The sequence below is a fragment of the Anser brachyrhynchus genome, assembly GCF_964034855.1.
Source record: "Anser brachyrhynchus genome assembly, chromosome: 8".
In the NCBI taxonomy this organism is placed as follows: Eukaryota; Metazoa; Chordata; class Aves; order Anseriformes; family Anatidae; genus Anser; species Anser brachyrhynchus.
Genome location: NC_137702.1, coordinates 31,503,091 through 31,524,185, shown reverse-complemented (window position 1 = coordinate 31,524,185; position 21,095 = coordinate 31,503,091). Strand labels below are relative to the sequence as shown.

The 21,095-nt window shown below is 39.2% G+C and overlaps 1 protein-coding gene across 23 annotated transcripts in view; it reads right to left on the bottom strand.

Moving 5' to 3' along the window:
• Positions 1–21,095, bottom strand: part of ABCA4 (ATP binding cassette subfamily A member 4) — an 82,974-nt gene that overhangs the window by 29,414 nt on the left and 32,465 nt on the right. For 22 of the 23 annotated variants that reach the window (XM_080602786.1, XM_080602806.1, XM_080602787.1 and 19 more), the window contains 9 exons: positions 20,849–21,046; positions 17,008–17,213; positions 16,005–16,181; positions 13,328–13,550; positions 11,325–11,546; positions 9,955–10,159; positions 7,942–8,040; positions 3,710–3,931; positions 914–1,091 (listed from right to left, as the gene is read on the bottom strand). In XM_080602786.1, coding sequence (XP_080458912.1) covers positions 914–1,091; positions 3,710–3,931; positions 7,942–8,040; positions 9,955–10,159; positions 11,325–11,546; positions 13,328–13,550; positions 16,005–16,181; positions 17,008–17,213; positions 20,849–21,046 — 1,730 coding nt within the window. The remainder of the gene's footprint in view (positions 1–913; positions 1,092–3,709; positions 3,932–7,941; positions 8,041–9,954; positions 10,160–11,324; positions 11,547–13,327; positions 13,551–16,004; positions 16,182–17,007; positions 17,214–20,848; positions 21,047–21,095) is intronic. The other variant, XM_080602788.1, reaches the window with a different exon arrangement.

Below are 21,095 nucleotides of genomic sequence, written 5' to 3'. Positions count from 1 at the left end.
TTCAAAGCAGTAGAAATTTTTGTTTTTAATCAGCAGAATCATAGAATCATCAAGGTTGGAAAAGACCTCTAAGATCATCTTGTCCAACCGTCAAGCATTAAAAAAATACATTTACACAACATTTCAGCAGATTACAATCATTTTGTTTGGGGTCAAACATTTTTCATGGAACAATTAAAATTTTCAAAGGCAATTTAAAGTGCTTTTGAAATAAAAGTCTTTTTGAATTAAAAACCTAAACTGTTCTGCTGGGGAACATTGTAATGAAACGCTTCAGTTCTTTCAACATTTGGTGAACTCTTCACAGACTCATTAAGTGTTTTGTTCACCAATTAATCCTATTATGATAAATAAAGTCCTGTATGAAGAAGATTAAACATACTTGAAGTCCATCTTCCTGTGACTTTAGGGTTCTAGAACTAAAGCAACATTTTAATCTGGGTATAGATCTTTAATATACATAACCATTTTGTCTAAAGAGCGTCTGAATTTACATCCTTTGCACACAGGCCAAAAGCATGTCTGACAAAGCCACTTAGACAGAGAAACCAAGAATATGCAGACTGTAGTAGTTTTCCAATCTTCATCTCTTTCAGCTAGATGTTTCTTACTCCTCACCTATTGGGAGTTGGCAATAGGAAATTAATGTTGGGGTGTTAGAGGAGAGAACTGCTTCCTCCTTTCTGTATTTCCACTAGCGTGTCACCATTGCCTCACTCTCAAAGCTTTAGCTAGACCAGCGTATCTTCTCTTTGCTTAGGGGCAGCATTTCCCTGTCTGGGACAAGCTTGATGTTGTGTCAATCTAGCCACAAGGGTGGCAGAGAAACAAGGGAAGAGTGAAATGAGAAGGCTGCTCCTCAGGACTCAACAGAACACTGCTCTGGATTTGCTTCTTTAAAATACAGACTTACATGGTGGTTGTCTTTCCTGCTCCATTGTGACCAAGAAACGCTGTGATCTGGCCCTCATAAAAAGTAATATTCATCCCATCTACTGCTGGCTTGGGCCTGTTCGCAAAAATCTTCACCAGGTTCTGAACACATACTCCTGGAATCAATCCTGTTGGCTCAGGTTCACAGAAGGTATTTACTTGAAAGGCAAGAAATTAAGAATGAGAAAAGAATATAAGAATATGTGTTGATCCCAACTTTGATGATGACACATCAGTAAGTGCACATACCCAGTAAAACATGCCAGGGCGAGATTCTCCAGTCACACCAGTAGTTAACTGAAGCAAGGTTCCTAACTGCAGTGCAATTTGTTTAGATTCACCCAGCTATGAATGGCAGAAGAAAGAGAGCCCAGAATTTTAATGGTCTGTGGAGATGTAGCTCACTAGATCAGGTGGAGCTGAACATGCTTTCTGTTTTTACTGTGTAGCTTGAAGATTATTTAGCACTGTTGTCTGTAGATACTTAGATAGGCTGAGATTACATTAAACAAGCAGCATGTCGCCTTTCCAACCAGGCTGAAATCTGCCATTCAAATCATCTGCCCAGCTGTGCATTCTTTTACCATGACGCTTTAAAAAAACAACATTCGCCTTTAATCCTGGTAGGTGAAATTTACCCCCTTGCTGAGGCCAGCTCAAAACTTAGGCATTACCTAACAGGAACACTACATGGGATGGCTTTCTCTCAGGATTAAAAATGCATTATTGTAAACAGCACCATCAGGAATTTTTATTGCATCAGCTTCTAGACAAAACAAACTTCCTTTGAAGTAAATTAAGCCCTTGGGCAATGTGAATTATGGGAGTTGAGAAATTTAAACTAAAGACCCTGTCCACTTTTGTTTACACAGAATACTTAAGGCTTTGTAAGGAGGCTTGTTTTGCAATTGCAGTTCACTTAAATCATTCACTACCCATCAGGCCCGTGTGGAGAGCAGCCAATGCCATCTGGGTGAAACCAGCCCCACCTCCATCAGTAACTTTTAAGACTCTGTCATTACACACAATGCTTGGGAAAAAGTCCCAAATATGTTGTACATGAGAGAGCTGCATATACTACAGAGCAGCTGAAATAACTCATCTGGATGGGAGAGCTTTATTTGAAATAAAATGATGCTCATAACAAACTTTTTTTTTTTTTTTTAAGGAATCTAGGCTTTTGCCTTACTGGGGCAAATACAAACTTCCCTGTATTCTCAGAAGTTGAGATGAAGGCTAGATAGTTCTGCATATACGGGCAATTGAGGTACCATCCCATTTTTTATATGTATCATTAGCTCAGTTCTTATTTGCCTGCAAGTCTCATTGACAATTTCTGAGATAAATGTTGTGTTTTCTGAGACAATTTCTGAGACAAATGCTGACAAATGCTCTGATGATCTCCCCCAGTATCTGCTTAGCATCACCTGAGAAGCACTGGTGGGGGGGTGAGCTCCCTTTATTGGGGTGGGCCATTCCTCTATCCTGATCTTATTCCCACAATGAAATTTTGGACCATTAGGTCTTTCTTTAGAGGTGGCAGCATTTATAGGGGATGTGAATGGGGCCTTAGGTGAAAGCTCTGCTTAAAGCATACCAAGCAGTTAGGCTTTATGCTGTGTCTGCCCTGCTCTGTGAACTGGTGCTAATGCTGGACTGCAGTAGAGTTAAGCTATTAGAACCATTTCCTATCCCACCACTCTTACATGAAGCACCACTGCTAACACAAAGCCATTTTAGAAAGTATCATTCAACTATACCAGCTCTACTCTTGACTTCTCTACCCACTTCCCAGTTTCTCCATGGCTGGCTGAAAAGGAAGGAAGGCTTCTTTGTGCAGTGACAGGCAAAGCCCTTCCTCTCTGGGCATGTAACAGCTGGAACCTGGGAGCTGATGAATACAGCACCACAAAGATAAGGCAGTACTAAGAGAAGATTGGCTGAAGTAACCTTTGCCCTCTGCCTGTCTTGTTTCTTTTGAAGTCCTGTCCTGTTTCTATTCACCCTGAATGCATGCTTTCAGTGCCTACGTGAGGTGCTCTGATGACCCCACTTTTATCTCCAGCTTCTCAAGAGAGCTGTCTATAGCAGTTACTTTTGCTACAGAATCCACATCATTCCTCTGAGCACCACATGCAGAAAACTCCTCTGGCTTCCCACAAAAGAGGACACTGGCACTTGAAAACAAGACAGGTCATTCAGGAATTCTTAGGTGGTGGCTAATGTCAGCATCAGAAGAGGCTACAGACAGACACACAGCACATCAGATAAATCCCTTTGAAACCAACCTATCCCCACAGATGCAAAACACACTGAAGACAGGCAAAGAAAGGGGGGCAGGAGAGAACAGCATTCTTCTCAGCGTAAGTATTTATATTAAAGTCATGGCTCTGTTTAATCCTAGGAAGTCAATGTATATCACTCAGAGGTTTCCCTTAGCAAGTACACTAACTTGTTACAGGGACAGTCTGCATTTCCACCATAAAGAACAAAACAAAACAAAAACACCCCACCCCCCCCCCCCCCCCCCCCCCAAATTACAGAGCTCTCCTGAAAGGCATCTCTTTTATGGGTGGTATCTAAAATATTCTGAGTGATCTTGAATGTAGACAAATCAGTAGGAGGGTAGCTGGGAGAATCAGTGCCTCTCCTAAACTTAGCTCTGGCAGTTGCATGCTAACCTCTTTAATAACTGCAATCATTCCTATATTTACTTTGTTATGAAGTACGGTAAGTATGGTATCTGAGAAATACTCAGATTGCTCTCTCTCCTTACTATTCATTTCATCTTTGTCCTGGACATCTGTCTTACGCATCCCCTGCTCGCCGGGTTCTTTTTCTCGTTTGTGTTTACATTGTTTGTTTTTACCGTCCTCCCCCTGGTTGTCACTCTTTTCTTCTGGCTTTTCAGGTTCTTCAGATTTCTTTGTTCTGCTTTCATTTTTTTCCCCTTCCATGGCCTTCTGATCCACACAGCATTCTGACTGTCGACTGTTTTCTATATAAAACAAAAGTAACCAACATTTAGTCAACCAAAATTTATTTTCCTCTTATCTTTAGAGGTGCATTGAGGAAAAGGACGTAGTCCTAAGTCTCGAGCTCTGCAAGAGCATTAATCAAAGTGCTTTACTCAGGTTAAGAACACAGCACTTGAGGCCATCTAGATTAAAATCTGCTTCACCATGTCGGAACCAGATATTTACAGAAAAAGACTGACAATTTTGCAATTATAGACTCAAGAGTAGAAGGTCCTTACTAACATAATGTATATGTTTTATATATTTATGTTTTGTCCATGAAGCTCCAGACTAAATACTTCACCACGCTAAGAGAAAAGCTATACAAGTGTTTCACAGACTTACAGGGACTGAGAGGAAGAAAACCCAATGAAAAGATTAATTGAAAAGCAAACTGCTACTTAGGTTAAGAGGCTAGCTCCAGACCAGAGTGAATGAGTTGGTGTTAACTTTTACACAAGAATTTCTGGCTTTCCAACTTGGTCTCAGATCTTATTGACACAAAAGAAGAGTCATACAAAATCACTAGAAGTAGGAAGAACCATGGTGTAAGAAGAGGGATCCTGAAGAAACTGTATACATAACAGATTCATGCTGGTAGCCTAGAATGTCACTACCATTATCAAATAGCCCGGGACTTAATTTTGTTGTGGAATTTCACCATAATTTTTTGCTATAAGAAATTCTAGAACGTAGAGCTGCATAAAGTTACCAGGGGCACAAATAGCTACATAAGCAACAAATTTATCTAGTCACCTAAAATGGCAAAATGGGGGATAAAAAAAGTACATCGATACAACTAAATTTTAAAAGTAACTGGATGATTTACCAGTTTAGTTTTATTTTTCAGTCTTGCGTTTTCATTATCTGACATTTTCTTATCCCATTTCCTTCCAAACACATTAATGAGCTATGACTAATGAAGAAAATGCTTAGTAATGCCCTTGAAGGAAAAGATAGGAGTTGAGAGAAGTGCTACAGCTGTTCACGTAAGCTGAGGCACACTAAAGAGGTAAGAATCACATGCCTCAGGAATTCATCACACAGAGTTGACCTTTCTAACTCTCTCTGCTTGAGAAAACCCAAGGTGATGTTTTGTGAAAGAGAAGATGAAATAGTACAGAACAAATTCATAGTAATGCTCTGAGGCTAGCTGAGATAATCATGGAATAATTTAGATCAGAAGAGACTTCCAAATGTCTACAGTTCAACCACCAAAATAAGGCCAAATTATAGCAGGTTGACTTTTTCAAAAAATAGAGATTTCACAACCTCTCCGGGCAACCTGTTCCACTATCTTTACCTTCATAGTAAAGATTTTTTTTTCTTATATTGAATTGGAATTCCAGTTTTCCAGCTTATATCTATTGCCTCTCATCCTCCCACTGGGTACTTCTAAGAAGTTTGGCCCTCTCTTACCCTTCTCTCTTAAGGCTGAGCAGATCTGGCTCTCTCAGCATCTCCTCATTTGTCATCCGCTCCAGTTCTTCATCAACTTGGTGACTCTTTGCTGAGCTCCCTCCATTAACTCAATGTCTCATTTTCACTGGGAATGCCCAAACTGGACATCGTACTCCAGGTACAGTCTCACAAGCGCTGACTAGAATGGAATGATCACTACACTTGAACTTCTGGCTACACTCTTGCTAATATAGTTCAGGATGCAGTTGGTCTTCTTGGCTACAAGAGCACACTTGTTCATGATCATGACAGCTCATGATCAACATGCTGTCCACCAGGCCTTTCCTACAAAGCTGCCTACCAGCCAGGTGGTGGACAGTCTATACTGTCACACGGGGTTACTCCATCCCAGATACAGTATTATGCATTTACTTTTGTTGAACTCCGTACAATTTCTGTAAAGTCATTTCTATAACCTGTCATGGCCCACCTGAACAGCTGTCTTGCACCCCACTGTTCCCTCCAATTTGTTATCTTCCACAAACTTGCTCGGGGTGCACTCTATTCCATCACTCAAATTCTTAAAGAAATTAAACAGTATTGACCCCAATGTTAGTACCCAGGGATGTCACTAATAACTGGTTCCTAGTAAGGCTTTGTACTATTGATCACATTCCTTTGGGCTCAACAGTCTAGTCAGTTTTCAACCCCTTTGTTGTTCACTCAGCCTGTATCTCACTAATTTGGCTATCAGAATACTACAGAATTCCATTCTATAAAGCCTTGCTAAAGAAAGGTTAAATGGCATCCAACACTCTCCTCTTGTCCAGTGATCCCGTCATCTCATCACAGGAGAAAGTCAAATTGGTTAGGCATGATTTGCTCTCAGTAAATTCATGTTGTTATTTCTTATCATCTTGTCCTTCATGTACTTGGCTTCCAAGAAAGATCTACCTTATAACCTGACCAGGTACCCAGGCTAGCCTCTGCAGAACTAGGATGACAGCTGCAGAAAGGACTGAAAATTTGTGCCATTTTTTCTCAACAGTGAACTATTAGATAAGCTCAGATATCTGATACAAATTCACTCACAAAATAAACTCTAGGCTTTACTTAAGCAAAATGTTTTATCTAAGCAACATGAAAAATACTTTTAAAAGCTAGCAATAAAGCAGAAGCCATTGGCTTTTCTGTTGATGACCCACCTGAGCAACTAAATGTTTTGGCATTTTCACGCCTAAAAAATCACGTGTCCCCCTTGTACTGGAAATACATTAAAGAACACAGAACTTAGGAGCCATTAAGAAAACCAGAAAATGGATTTTGTTTTTACTAAATTTAGGTTAAACTAAGTAACTAAAAAACGTCAAAATCCTATAAGCAACTGTGCTCCAAATCTGAGATACTCAAAGGAGCTCTGGTGCAGAATATGCCCAAATTCCAAAGAAAGTCAATGAGATGTAGTGACTGACATCTTATCTGTGCCTTCAGCAATTCCTCATTCATCTATAAACATATTCCAAGTCCTCTTTTGGCTCTTTCCTCCTCCTTCCTACGCACATTTCAATCGGGTGGGTAGCAATTGCAAAGCACAAGCAGATAACAGGCTCCATAATATTTAGACAAGCCTCTAACATTCTGAATACTCTCACAGCAAGCCTAAAGGAAAACCTGCTCATTCTTTCAGAATCAACCATAAGACAAAGCCTCTTCAAAGAAAACAATGTTATAGCTTCCTCTTTCCTGATCAAAAGATGTGATCAGTGGATGTATTATTCAGCATGTTCACAGAAAGGATTAACTCCCTTCTGGTCTAAGGGCATCATCCTGAAATGAGACTGCCTTGTCAGCAGTCTGAGCTGATGAAGGGTAAAAGGGTGGTAATGAACAGACTGAAGAAATGATTTCTTTATCTGCCATTTTGATTGGTTTCGCTGTTACCTGTAAAACTAAGACAGGTTTCAAAACACTACCTTCAGCAAGCCTCTACTCCAGACATTAATCATCATTATGCATTAATTCCAATTTAAATACAATCACCCACATGATGTGCTTAACTACTCTACTATCAAAACACAGACAAAATTATGCAAAAGCAAGATTTCTGCTCTTACTCAAGTCAGTCCAAGGGTGTCATCAATTTTGATCTTGCTTACAAACCCAAAGGAAACAGTTAAATTAGTCTGAATTAGAAAAGAATTAGGTTTAGAAAGGGGAAAGGCCTTTAGAAAAGGGGATCCTCAGTGTAAATCAGATCAACACTGTATCTCATTTTGACTCATTTTACAAATGCCGTGTTGTGCAATAAGAACTCCTTGAATGTCTCAAAAGGTGTTGGTTAGAGAGTACGAGTTTGATGTTGCTTGTTAACCCATGATTTAAAGGCTCTCAGATGGAACAGTGACTCACTTCTAGCAACTCTAATAATAGCAGGCCACTCCAAGTTCAAAGGCACCTGCTGAGATTCCCAGTATATGTCTGTCCCTAATCTTTGCAGCAGCTCATGTAATGAAAATGCTACGCAGTCACCTCTAAGGAGATCAGTGGTTTTGAAGTTATTTCTAAATATCAAAGTTTTGAAAGAACTCACCATCAGCAGTTGCTGTTTTTTCAGCTTTTGGGTTTCTAGAGCCAAACCAGTAAGATTCCTGCAAAGGGAAATACCAAGGCTGTGGTAACCCATAGTCCCCTAGAAGAAAAATAAAAAGGTGACACATACTTTATAACCACATTCCTCAGTGGGCACAAATTCATCTAGACAAAGTCTGAACTGTAATTACAAACACTTGCAGTTGCCTTAGCAGTCATAGTGTTACCTATCAGAGGTCAAACTGCCCACCAACCACCCGTCAGAACAGATTTTGTTTGCAATTATTATTATTACTAGCCCAGGAGTAAAATATTCAGAAAATGTAATCTGATTTGCCTTCAATTTTCTTAAGCAGAATGTGGTTTAATTACAGAGTAAAGCTACTCTCTACCTGGGGACAATCAAACCAACCAATCAACCAGCAGCTGCCAAGGAACATCCTGATTGCTTAAGATGGGATCCCAGCCTCACTCAATAATTTTCTTTAAATTACTACTTGACATTTGAGGCATTGGGCCTGAACTCTCAACGCACAATGAGAAAAGAGACTCTAGCTGTTCTTTTAGCACACAGCCTTCCAGGAAAAATGAGACCAGGAGAAAAGCAGATCATTTCTTAAACAGAAATGGGCCTTTTTTGGTCACGGGTTAATTCTGTTTTGAAAAAAGAAAGTATGATAACATTATCCATTCTTGCTGGACCAGACTCGAGTCAGCGACAGTCCATACTGTTTTCTTGGATCACAGTGATTTGCAAGTGGATAGTGCATAGTGATAAGCAATGGAAATTTGTGATGCTCACTGATAGATGGTCAGTTTTTCTGCATTGAAAAACACTTTGTGAAAGTGTCTGCTTATTTTTGACTTACCAAAAATATCCTTTATGTCAGGCAACCACTTGTACTCCCATTATGCACAAAAACGCCCTGTCTGAATTCGTAAACAGTTTGCCTTGCACTTGTTACAGACTGGATTATATCCCTTTGAAGCTGGTAGCTAAAACAACTGCTTCTCATCCAGGATGAATGCAAAAAGCCAAGTGAACTCCATTATGGAGCAGAATGCTTAAATAGCCAAAAGAGCAGTGTGCCAATGGGTGGTTGCTTGCAGAGAAAACTTGAGCAGGAGCTGAACCATATGATTCAAAGGATTATCCAGGGAACTCAAATAGTAAGTTCAAACACTACAGCATTGATTTGCTAGGCCTACATGTGTGTAAGAGAGAAATGCTATGAGAAATTTCAGTGAAACAGAGAAGCAGAAAGCCAAGGAGACGCTCAGAACAAACAGTGAGTGGAATTGAACATGCTGAATAGAATCACTGAGAAATACTACTTTTGTGTAAAGCGCTGGATGAAAAAAAATAGACTTGGAAACATGAGCAAAGAAACTCTCTCCTGTTATTTAATTCTCTCTGTGTTTGTGGAAATAATACATTGTCTACACTTGTTTAAATAAACAGGGTTGCAGCACAGACTTGTCCAAAAAGTGACTTTTATGAAAGTTACTGCATATCAGCTTTGAAAGTAAATAAGGTAATTTGTGTTAAACTTCTTTGGGAGGACACATTTCTTAAAAACCAAAACGGTGTTAATTTGGTATAGCATAGCTCACTTTAAAAGGGACACAGACAAAGCAGAATTAAGGCCATTTAACAATTATGGAAGCAAAATATCCTCAAATACATCTGAAACAACTTTAAAAAAAACAATACGTATTTTGTTTTGGATTAAGTATCAGTAAGTGATGTGTACAGGCAAGTACAGGACCAGAAAGTACATCACCTTTCTTTTTCTTTCCTTCATTTCCATTATTGTCAGGACTAAAATGGGAGAAAGGAAAAAAAAAGAAAAAAGTGGAAGTCCTTAATAAACTCATGGTGCCATAATGGGTAAGACTCATGGTCTACAATGTTAAATACACTGGTTTTGACAGAGAAATACTCAGAGACCGACTAGACTAATGTAACTTACAACAATTACCACTACTTCATATGAATAAGAAATTGACATACCTGGAAAAACATTATCAAGGTACCAAGAAAGTATTCCATACAGAAAAGCATCAAAAAGCATCATTTTAATGGAAAACAGAAAACTATATTCATCTCCTTCCAAGGGACTGGTTCTGATGTTACCCCACTGTAGGCCAAGACCTTGCTCTTCATAGCGCGACAAGTATTCTGTACCAAAACCAAAAGCTACTTGAGAAAGCAAACTCTGGAATAAAGAAAAAATGTCATGAACTCAGACAGATGGACATTTTCTAAAGCAAGAAAAAAAAAAAACAAAAACTAAAGACCTTTGGGGACTGGACTTCAAAACTCAATAATGCCTAAAAAACAATCGGGAAAAGTGCTTTCACTTTTATATCAGACTGGAATGTCTAATCCTCTGAATGGTGGCAATTCTAAGCAATATTTAGCCATAACAGACTGAATTCAACCTTGGCCCCACTTTATTTAGCAACAAAAAACCCTTCAAACATTTTATTTTTTTTTCTATAAATGTCTCTGTTCAGAAAATACTATATATTCATCAAGAAGTTCGCAGTGTACACTTTGCCTATATTGGAGAAACAAAATATCTGAGTGTATGGGGCAGGGACAGTGTGAGTAACAAGACAAAGTATACCAGATGCTCAGGATAAGGAAATCTGCAACCATCCCCTGCTACTGTTTTTTCACACAACAAACTAATAAACCAGCACAGCATCCAAAAGTTGTCTTCAGTGTTGCTTTGCAAAAACACATAAAGAAAGGGCATGGTGCTGTTTAACAGGATATGTAGTTCAGCCAGGAATGACAGACAAGAAGGATCCTGACAGCAACTCCCAGTGAGGCATTATCATAGTGTGCTAAGTAAAAAATGTTTGGTTTTCAGCAATCGTTCATTGTTCAATTACTTTATTTGTCCTAAAAATGTTGCTTTTAATTCAGACCCCTCTCCACATGCACAACCCCCCTGTAACTCTTGTAATTAGCTGTTCTTCAGAAGCCAACCTTTGGACAACAAATGTAAGACCAAACATACTAGGAGCAGAGAAAAGCATTCATGGCTTCTGGCTAGCAAACGGTCTTACATTGGTCCCCTCTCCCTCACTTTAGGGTGAGAAGAGAGTTATCTTCGTGTTAAACTGTGCACAATTTCCAAAAAGTAATCTTTTTTCCTTCTCAAATCAGAATCTGTCATGGGCCAACCCTACTCATTTCCTTGTAAAGGCTTATTCGCTTGCAATCTCTAAGTATTTCAGAGGTGTGTCTCTCTCTGAATGAAAAAAGCAAAGGCAAGGAGGTGTGCAGTTCTTTGTTACTCACACATGGATAGCGAGAAGGGCATCTTCAATGTGAACCCCAAAATACCACATAATGAGTGAAAGGCTTACTGCTAAGATCTTCAGATTAACAGTCATGCGGTCTTGCCAGACAAAGCAGACAATGTGAGGCAGGTACAAGGTGAAGTACAGGACTCCACTGCAGGCAGCTGCCAGATTTGCTTTGGAGAAGAAGGTGCTGAACAAGAAACACTGCATTATAGTGGCTGTAGTGAAGGTCAGTAGGAATAGGAAGAAGAGAAGTGGACTGCTATAATGTAGCACTTGGCCGCACTGTAGGCAAAAGGAAAACAGATGAATTAGAAGTACTGTCACATTTTGAACTAGCAGAAAAGGTCAGAATTGCCATTGACACATAACCTGTAATAAGCAGTAAGCCAGTCTTTCTTACCCAATACATCTAATTTGCCCAAGAGTAATGTTTCACTACTTGAGGTCATTACAAAAACAAATCCTTTATTTAACTTTATCCCTGCTTTTGAATTGTGACTACAGGTCAGTACCACAGGCTGCAACGTTCATATTTGTATTTGATGTCTGAGCTAAGTTCAAAACTGATTGAAAACACATTATGTCCTTGTCTTAATATGCAAATGATTCTAAGCAAGATGTGCCTGCATGGAAATTCACACATTTTAAATAAAACTATCCTAACCGTCATAAGAATTTTTCATTGATCTCTTCTTATCTTCTCCTCAGTCCACGTGCTCATATGCAAGAAAGATGACGTAAGGAAGCCTGACAAAATGCATCTTAAAAAAATGTAACAGGAAAATTATGAAGTACTTCTTTCTGCCCCTAAATGATATTCAAATTCCAGAAGGCTATCACCGCTGAGGAATCCAACTGCAGTTTCTCTGAACTAATTGTGTACTAAACAACCCTCTGGGTGAACTTCTGATTTTTCTTCCTTTAGATCTTTTGTAGATTGAACATACCCTCTCAAAAAGAGCATGAACTGCTGCTGATTTTCTATTCTAAAAAAATGTTGAGACCTATTTATTAGTCTCAGCATTGTTTCAAGCCTTACAAAAGGTTCAGAATAACTCTACAAGGCTATAAATTAGTCTCAACATTGTACTATACCAGTGGGCCTGTGAGACTGATTTCTTTATCAGCAAAGATGCAGTCTCTTAAAGAATGTATTTACAAATTTGCATCCCACTGACATAGTGAAATTCAGGAAGGGAAGTGAGTTATAGGTATAAACACATTCCTCCCTGGTATTAACTACATCCTGATTCTTAATTAAACCAGCATAGCAAATGAAGGAAGATTTCTCTATCTACCCAAGTTATAATGAAACTGCAAAGAACTAAAACAACATCAGGGCAGGTTGATTAGATAGAGTGGATTCAATTATAACTACACATTTATACCAACACCAGCTCCCCACATTAGAAAAGATGGAAGGGCATTCTTGCCCATCAAAATGTTACAGATTTATGCAACTAAATAGAGCAGCCAGGAGACACTTTCCAGGTGAAAGAGGTAGGAGGTGGGCCTCAAAGACAAGAACCAAATTGCTCTAAAATATTAGAAAAATAACAGCAATTCTGAGCCACAGAAGCAAAAGATATTTTTTTGTTTTCAGTCAGGGAGCAAAACGTTGAGGCTGTTCTATCTCTTTTTGCATTGCAATAGTGTCATAAATTCTAAGTAGGCAAGCACTGAATGTTATAAATGAATCACATATGGTGAATTTAAGATTAAGATTCCTCATATTATGACCCCCTCTATTTAAAGCAATGATTAATATTTATTGGGACCTTTGTCTGTAGAAAATACAATACATGGAGTAATCGGCTTGATGGATTGTTCTGAGGGAGCTCTCGCAATAAATCTTACTGGTGAATTTATCTTTCGGTCTCTGCTAAGTGCTCATACTGTCATGAGGTCTGCTTACATTAATGTGTCTGCTATGTGCTGTGATCAGAACAGGCCACCAACTGTTCCCCACGAATGGCTCCTATATCTACCCAAACTGGTATCACCAATGCAAACACAACAGGGAGTTTGGGAGTTTCTACTGTCTTTCCTGCCGTCATTCTTACCATAATCAGTGCTGTGAGAAGGAATGTGCTCACAGCCATCACGATGAAGCTGTCTAGGAACCAAGTGCACCAAATCACCCCATTGGTGATGCCCCTGTTCTTCATTGCCTCCTTCAGACGCATTTCCTTCTCCAGCACTATACTTTTCACAGTCATGGAAACAGAATATATCCAAGCTAGCACCATGAAGATGGGAAAGGAGCGGTTTAAGGTGATCATAAAGCTACCAAAGCAAGAAGAGAGGACGAATGAAATTTAGGTAAAACAGAGAAATATTAAGATAAAAAGCAAGAATGAAAAGGAACAGGAGTGGGGAAGAATGCATTCATTAAACATGGGACTGGAAATTCTCAGTCTGAACTTTAATATGTTACTAGTGAACTTCACAAGCAACCTAAGTACTTATGAATAAATTGTTGCTTCACTTCCATGAGATAGATAAATGTTATTTCTGTTTTACAAAGAGGTCCTAAGAGACGCTAAAAGCTACAGAACATGCAGTTCTGTTGGGGCACAAGAATACATCTCTCTTCACAGTGAATTGCCACAATGCTTTTGCTATGGTGTACAAAAAAAATAAGACATGCTAATATTAACGATTTGGGAGTGTTGCTGTCTTTTTATGCTCCCAGGAGTCACTGGAAAAGAGTGAAATATATTAAGCATTAAAAGCATCAGGTGCTGCCAGCAAGGCTGCCAAAATTCATCGAAACCATGACTTGGAAAATATGTTGTGACCGTCTCACACAGCGCCACTTCCAAAACAGTGTTGGGACAGGCTGCTGTGTGTGTTCCTCCACACAACGAAGGTGCTGCTCCCTTCCTCCATCCTTCCCCCCAGCTTCCATTGCTGTTCAGCCCTTGCATATGCTCCTTTGATAAAGCACTGCCACAAGTGTGTTCTCATGGCGAAGAAAAGATTTTTGGGTGAAAAAGCAGAAAATATTTTCTACTAATCTGGGATTGCAATTTTTCAACAAAATTACCTTGAAGCCCAAGTGGACTTGATTGGCCTTAAAGGCGAAGAGCTTAGAGCTGCCAAAAACTAAAAGGAGCAAAAATCCTTCAGATTTCTAAAACTGAGCTCTACAGAACTACATTTTTGCCATATATTATCATAGCTACTTCATGGTCTAAACAAATGGAAAATTGTCACTTTTTTCACCAACAATTCCCAAAGAGCAACTTGACCTCCTGAAATAAAGCCGTGTTTTTGTGGAATGGCCTTGGGCACACTAGGTTTTCCCTGTTGGTGGACCCATGCAACCCAGCACTAGACCATGCACAGTGCAGCATACATGCTCACCATGAGGATGTATTTGCTTCACTTAAGCAGGCTCTCTGCAGAGAGCTTCACTGGCTATCAGCCCCAAAATGTGTAGGGCTGCTGCAGGCTTCAGAGAAATTTGCATATCTGAGGTTTCTGCCCTACAGTATTCACAGTGGGGAGGACATAAACAGCAGGATTGCTAGGGCAACTTTTTGTCAGGCTAACAGGTAATGACAGGTTAGATCATGTGTCTGCAGTCTGCATTTATCTGAAGTACTAGCATTTGCCTGCACAGAACATACTGACAGAACTGTGTAATGATTTCTATAACCTTTTTTTTTTCCCCTTAAGTGAAATTTATACCAAGACAGTTGCAGCAGCACAGATTGCAGCATTGGAACAGGCACACTGTGAATGCAGAAGTGGCACCACTTCATAAAATGTGGAGCACATGTGCTGGTTGAGGCAGTGCTAACGAAGGCCATAGCAACCACAGACGCTCCAAGGCCCACGTAGTCATGAAATCTCCACGGCCAGGAGGTGCTCTTTCTCTCTTCCTCTCCCTCCCCATGCCTTCCCTGCCCTCCCTCTTTCTTTTATTACAGAGCAACAAATTTCTTTCTCCTTTAGCTTTTTTATTCTGTTTTTCACCAAGGAAAGAAATTCTTGGAATCCTTCACTGGAGTTATGTGAGATTTAAGACAAAACCAGTCAATCTCAACAAAAATCCATGGATGGGAATTAGGCAAAAAGAAGGTTTGGTAAGATCAGATAATTGCTGAAAACTGTAGCACTTGCAAGGAAAGGAAAAGGACTGATGTTAACAGAAACCAATGCCATACAACCAGCTTTACTGCAGGTACTTATGATTTAGTTATAAATGGGATAATATTTACAGATGTGGTTAGGATTCTGGAAAGAAAAAGTTTCAAGAGCCTAAAGCGTCTTGAAATTCTGCAAGGCCTGTAGAAAGCTGGATATCTTCAAAGAACAAAAACTACTGCTGTGGGCATTGTTATATCTAGATATGAATAAGTCTAGGGTTAGGGTTTGGTAATACACTTGAAGAGATTGGGTTGTTGGATTCTTCAGAACTTACAATGACAGAAAGAGAGGCACCAAATCCACTGGGACAAGCAGTGTTTGTTCAATTTTTCTTGAAGAAACAGTACTTTTGATATAAATAAAGGTAGGTTTTAGAGATGTAATTAGGGGAAATAGCCTTAACAATACTTCTGTGGGTTCCACATGGCTAACTGAAGGAGGTAGTCTTGGTTATAACACAGGTTAGTGCTTTGTGTTCAGTTTTCCTACCAGTACTGGTCATACATTAGAGCACGAAGCTCAGTGCCAGAGTTAGATAAAAACAAGTATTAATCAGAATTAAAAAAAATTAACTATTCTTACACATCATCCACAAAACATGGATATGGCATTTGCTGCAGATAAATTCCTATTGGCACTTCAGTGTTGGTCTGGGTCTTTATAATCCCATGCTCAATCATGTCTTGGAGATACGCAAAGCCTCCCCATATGTAACGTAAATCGTCCACGGGATCAGCTCTTGGACCAGGATCCCAGTACCTAAAAAGAAAATTCATATGGAAATCATTTGGGTAAACAGTGACTTTAAGAAAAATAAAAAATAAAAAATCTTAACTACTGAAATTGTATGGGCACTGCCTGGAGTTGCCCCTTCCAGATTTTGGTCTGTCTGACCAATAGTCTGCTTGACTTGCTTGAGAAAGTTTATGACCTGGAAGGTTCTTCTGTTTCCTTTAATTTTTTCTCCATTTACACAGAATAGCAGTTTTGGCCAAAAACATGTATAAATAAATTGTGTGTCAGAGTAATTGTTCTAGAATAGAAATATCTGTATTTGTAATATAGTATCCCTGGAGATTGAACTGGAACAGTTGGGTTGCAACCATCAGACACTATTATATTCACTGTTATATTCCTTTATGTAGACAACCCTGAGAAATCATTTCTGTTAACCCTTTAAGAAGTGAGTGCATGTGAAGGGGGACTTGAGGAGAAACAGCAGAGAAATTCTGCTATCCAGGTAGAGGAGAGCTGGGTCACAACCTGTGTGGGACCTCCTTGTTCACCTCTCCCAGTAACAGAGCCAACTGAAAACTTGGGGCAGGTTACTGAACAGAGTCTGAGCAGAGCCATTTCCTCTGCCATGTATCCATGCACTTACCCACTGCCTGGCCTAATTGTCACAGGAGTGATACCACTGGTGTCAGTGCCTGGTAACTGGAGATGGATTCTGCTCTGCATTACATACCAAATACTGCTGAATACAATTGGGTTTCATGCATGTATCCAAGGCAGGTTATAGTGTCCCTTTATTTCTCATATTCAAAAGACGGCAGGCAAGAACTGAGAAGGAACCATCACCTACCTGTCTTTGATTTTGTTTGTTTTCTCCACTGCATCTATGTCCATCCGGATCTTGTATTTCACATGTGGTGGAAGACTGCTTGCTATAGGCTCTATGTCTGGAAAAACCACACAAGCCCAGAATTTGTTTTCCTCTAGCAGGTGAAGGGCTTGATGAGTCAGCTGGGTTTCATCACGATAACCTTCAAATTTATCCAAGATCAAGCACTACAAATAATCACAGAGAACAATTGCACTGGAGTAAGTTAGCAAGAGATATGCATTAAAACAAACATCAGTGGCTAACAACTAAAGAGGAAGATAGGCTCATCTGAAGTAGTTGCCATTTCACTGCAAGGGTGTACAAGAAAAATCAGAAAAATAATTAGATTTACCATCAAAAGGGAATCTCTTCATCTCAAACTGGCAATAAAACTGTGTGAAGAAAGACTGTAAACTCTACAAATTCCATCATTGTTTATCTGTAAAATTGCAGGCTTAGGTTTGTATCTTCATCTTCTTCCCTTCAGAAGCAGCAAGACATTACCAGAGAGTAGAAGTACTTAACTTCCTAATGGACTGAGAAGATATATATTCAATTGTCTTCCTTCATAAAATGCCATGACGCTAGCTTATTTGATCTTAAATATTTGATTTTATCTTCTTGATCACCTCTTGCAGGTCAATAACCAAGAATTATTCTACACCAAAGGGCTCATAAAGGCAACTTGTTATTTAACAGACATCTTAAAGACTCCTTTGTTTAACCCTTCCCTGTGACAAAATATACTTCATTGTTTAGAAGTTGAAGTATCACTGTTTAATGGTATCTATAATGGAAATATATATTTAAACTGGCAAAAGAACAAAACAATGCTTAAGTTGAAAAAATTGTTTTGTAGCTTTGTGACACTGCATCCCATTTTGTAAATGTTGATTCTCCTTGTTTGCTTTATAGGATTGAACTGCATAGAATTTCCTATCAGAAAGCAAAATAAGGCAGAAAAAAAACTTTCTGATTTGTATTGCAGAGAAAAATTAAAATTAGACTGGTATCTATAGTTTTTGGTGGTGGTGCTGTTTTTTTTTTTTTTTGTTTGTTTGTTTGTTTGTTTTTTTAAAGTTTATCCCACATATTTAACTGAGTTCTGGTACTCAGTTTTGTTAGTCCTGCCATGTGACTTTGTCTTCGTACTGTCATTACTGTGTCTTTGCAGTGTCTGATGGACTATTAGCTATTTCTTTGTGATGAGGTGGCCTGGAATTCTGTTCAAGGGACTTTTACCAGCTGCAGGAGAATGCATGTAGTTCTGCAGGGGAATCTGGAAACAGCACTGGCAAAGTTATGACAGACAAGTGATCTTGTCTAGATTTTCACTGCTGAATGCACAGTGTCTCGACTACGCTGAGGAACAGTACAGGCTTTACCCAGGTGTCCAGTAAAGGAAGTAGCAAGGATTCAAAAGAGGAAACACAAGTGCTTATGGTTTTCCTTGAGAGCAGAAGGAAACCAAAGCCTGTGTAAGAACACATCAATGTTGCAATAATTGAGCCTGTTTGGAAGTGAAAAGAGATTTTATATTGTAGTCTACTAGCCAAAAACTAGAATTCTTTCCCTTAACATTAATTGCATCCAAAACAAATGCTGTATGCTCTACCTAGGCTTTTTTCTCGGTGAACTGCAACACAGCTTGTGCCTTCAGAAATATTGCTATGTCAAAATTAAGTTATCTTCCACTTACTGAAATTTATTTCACATCTTCTCCCAGTAATTATTTAGCAATTAAAAATGGCCCCATGAAGATCAGAAAACCAAAACTAAAATACCAAGAAGAGGGTTGGAATATGAAAATAGAATTAAGTATAAAGAGGTATTTAGGTTTAGCTGCTCCATGGCCTAAGGTAATCAAAGGGAGTAACAGGAATTCTTGGTGTGGTGAGGATAAGCAGCTACTTCATAACTTGTGGGATTCTCAGCTGCACCACAGAAATCTGGAGTCTCCAAAGACAGCTGCTGGCAGCACACCTCCTTCATTGTATACTATAGTGAGGAGTAGGGTGTCCTTGAAAAGCAGCTGTTTGTTCCCATTGTGCTTGGCACAGTGTGAAAACATTCTCAAATGCTAGCAACTCACTGTAAACAGCAGACTTAAAAGAATTAACTTATTACAAAGAATTTTAGGACACTAAGATCTATTACCAGGTATAACAACTGCCCTGATATTGGCCATGTTCAACCACTGACCTACAGCAAAGCAATATATTTCACCCAGCTTGAGTAAGAAATAATTCTGCTAACATCATGCAAAACACCATCAGAATTAGCAGAACTTTGTGCGTAAGTCTTATTGCTCCCTGTTGTAGTAGCTATAAGAAGGCAGATAAACCTTCAGTTTCTGCCTTCTTGCAGAGGATGGATAGTCTTTTAATCTGAACTGGACCAAAATCAGGAGAGCTAGGCTTGCTCCTGTTGCCTACAATTAGTACTAATTTTCTCTGTAAACTTTAGGCTCAGCATATTCAACCATTAAATAACTATTTACTCTTCTTTCAGAGATGCTGTACAATATAATTAATCTCTGTAAAGACTCTGAACCTCAGGTGGGAAGTGCTAAATACAGAGTCCACAGGTATTAATATTACTGACAAATGCAACAGTTTTTTAAACTCTCAGAGTTAATCTGCAGCACTGCAGGACCCGCTAGTTTTGTCCAGGCTTGTAAGTTTACAAAGAGGCAGCATTTCATTTATCTAACTCAGCAGGAATCCAGACCATATCAGGTCCAGTTCCCAACACATCTTTACCTGCAGTCAGAAAGATACAAGACAAAAAATAATTCCTTGTGTCACTTAGCTGGCTGTGGGAAGAAATGGATGTAGTGGTTTGTCTAGCCCTCTAAAAATAAAATCTTATTTGCACTGGACTTATTAATCTGTGTCTGATGAACTTATCAGTACATTAGATCACTCATGCCAGAATAACCTCATATAAAGTATCTTCCAAAGTATTTTTGAATGGCTTTATATTTTAATCTACGTTTTTAGCATTTCTTATTTACATACTTAAACTTCATGTCACTTTCTGCACTGTGACTTTCAAAAATCTTCAGAGAGCCCCAGTAAAAACACAGCACTCCTAGAAAATGGGTGCACAGATTCCAGGAAAAAGAAAGACATCTTGTCAGAAGTGGCTACAGGACAAGTGGAAGTTCCCTATTGGTTTTGATGTATTTTTGATCAGGTGTTTGAAATCCTGACATTGAAATTTCCAACAAAATATTAGCTTCTCTGATGATGGTCATTTTGAAATTAGTGGCCTGTCAGTTATTAAATATTAAAAAAATATATTTTTTTTTCTTTGAGGAAAAATTCACTTTCTGCTTCTTAGTATCAAAATGTGTTCAGACATTCAATCAACATTTTGAATGTGAGAGGTAGCAGGAAGAGGGTGGTGAGGCACTGGAACAGGTTGCCCAGAGAGGCTGCGGATGCCCCATCCCTGGAGGTGTTCAAGACCAGGTTGGATGAGGCCCTGGACAACCTGATCTAGTGGGAGGTATCCTTGCCCGTGGTAGGGGGGTTGGAATTAGATGATATTTAAGGCCCCTTCCGACCTGAGCCATTCTATATGATATGATTTAGAAATCGTCAAGTTTAAGCTTTTTCAGAATAAAAAATATTTGTGTTCTTGTTCTACTGTATTATTTTAGAACATTTTGTTAGTATTGAGATGAAATTTGAAACAAATGAAGATACCTTATACTTTTAACTGTCTTGTCTGTTGCCACAGACTCCACGTACTGCCTACTGTGCTTCAGGATATTCTCTAGAATGATTCTGAGCAGTGGAAGGGCTGACCTTACCTCCAGATACTGACTGAGCAAACGCAGAGCTTGGTCTACAACACTGAAGATGTCCCGCCAGTCAAAGTCCACCATTCCCTTCTCCCTGGATCCCGGAGACCCATTGTGGAGAAAGTTGATAATGTGTTCAGCAGTTAAGCCTTCAGCACCCATCCGTCTGTTCAAGAAGTCCCTCACTGTAGGGTGCTTCAGAGAGTCCTGTGGAAATACATCAGAACAGCTTCACTACAATTATTCTCTTCACGTG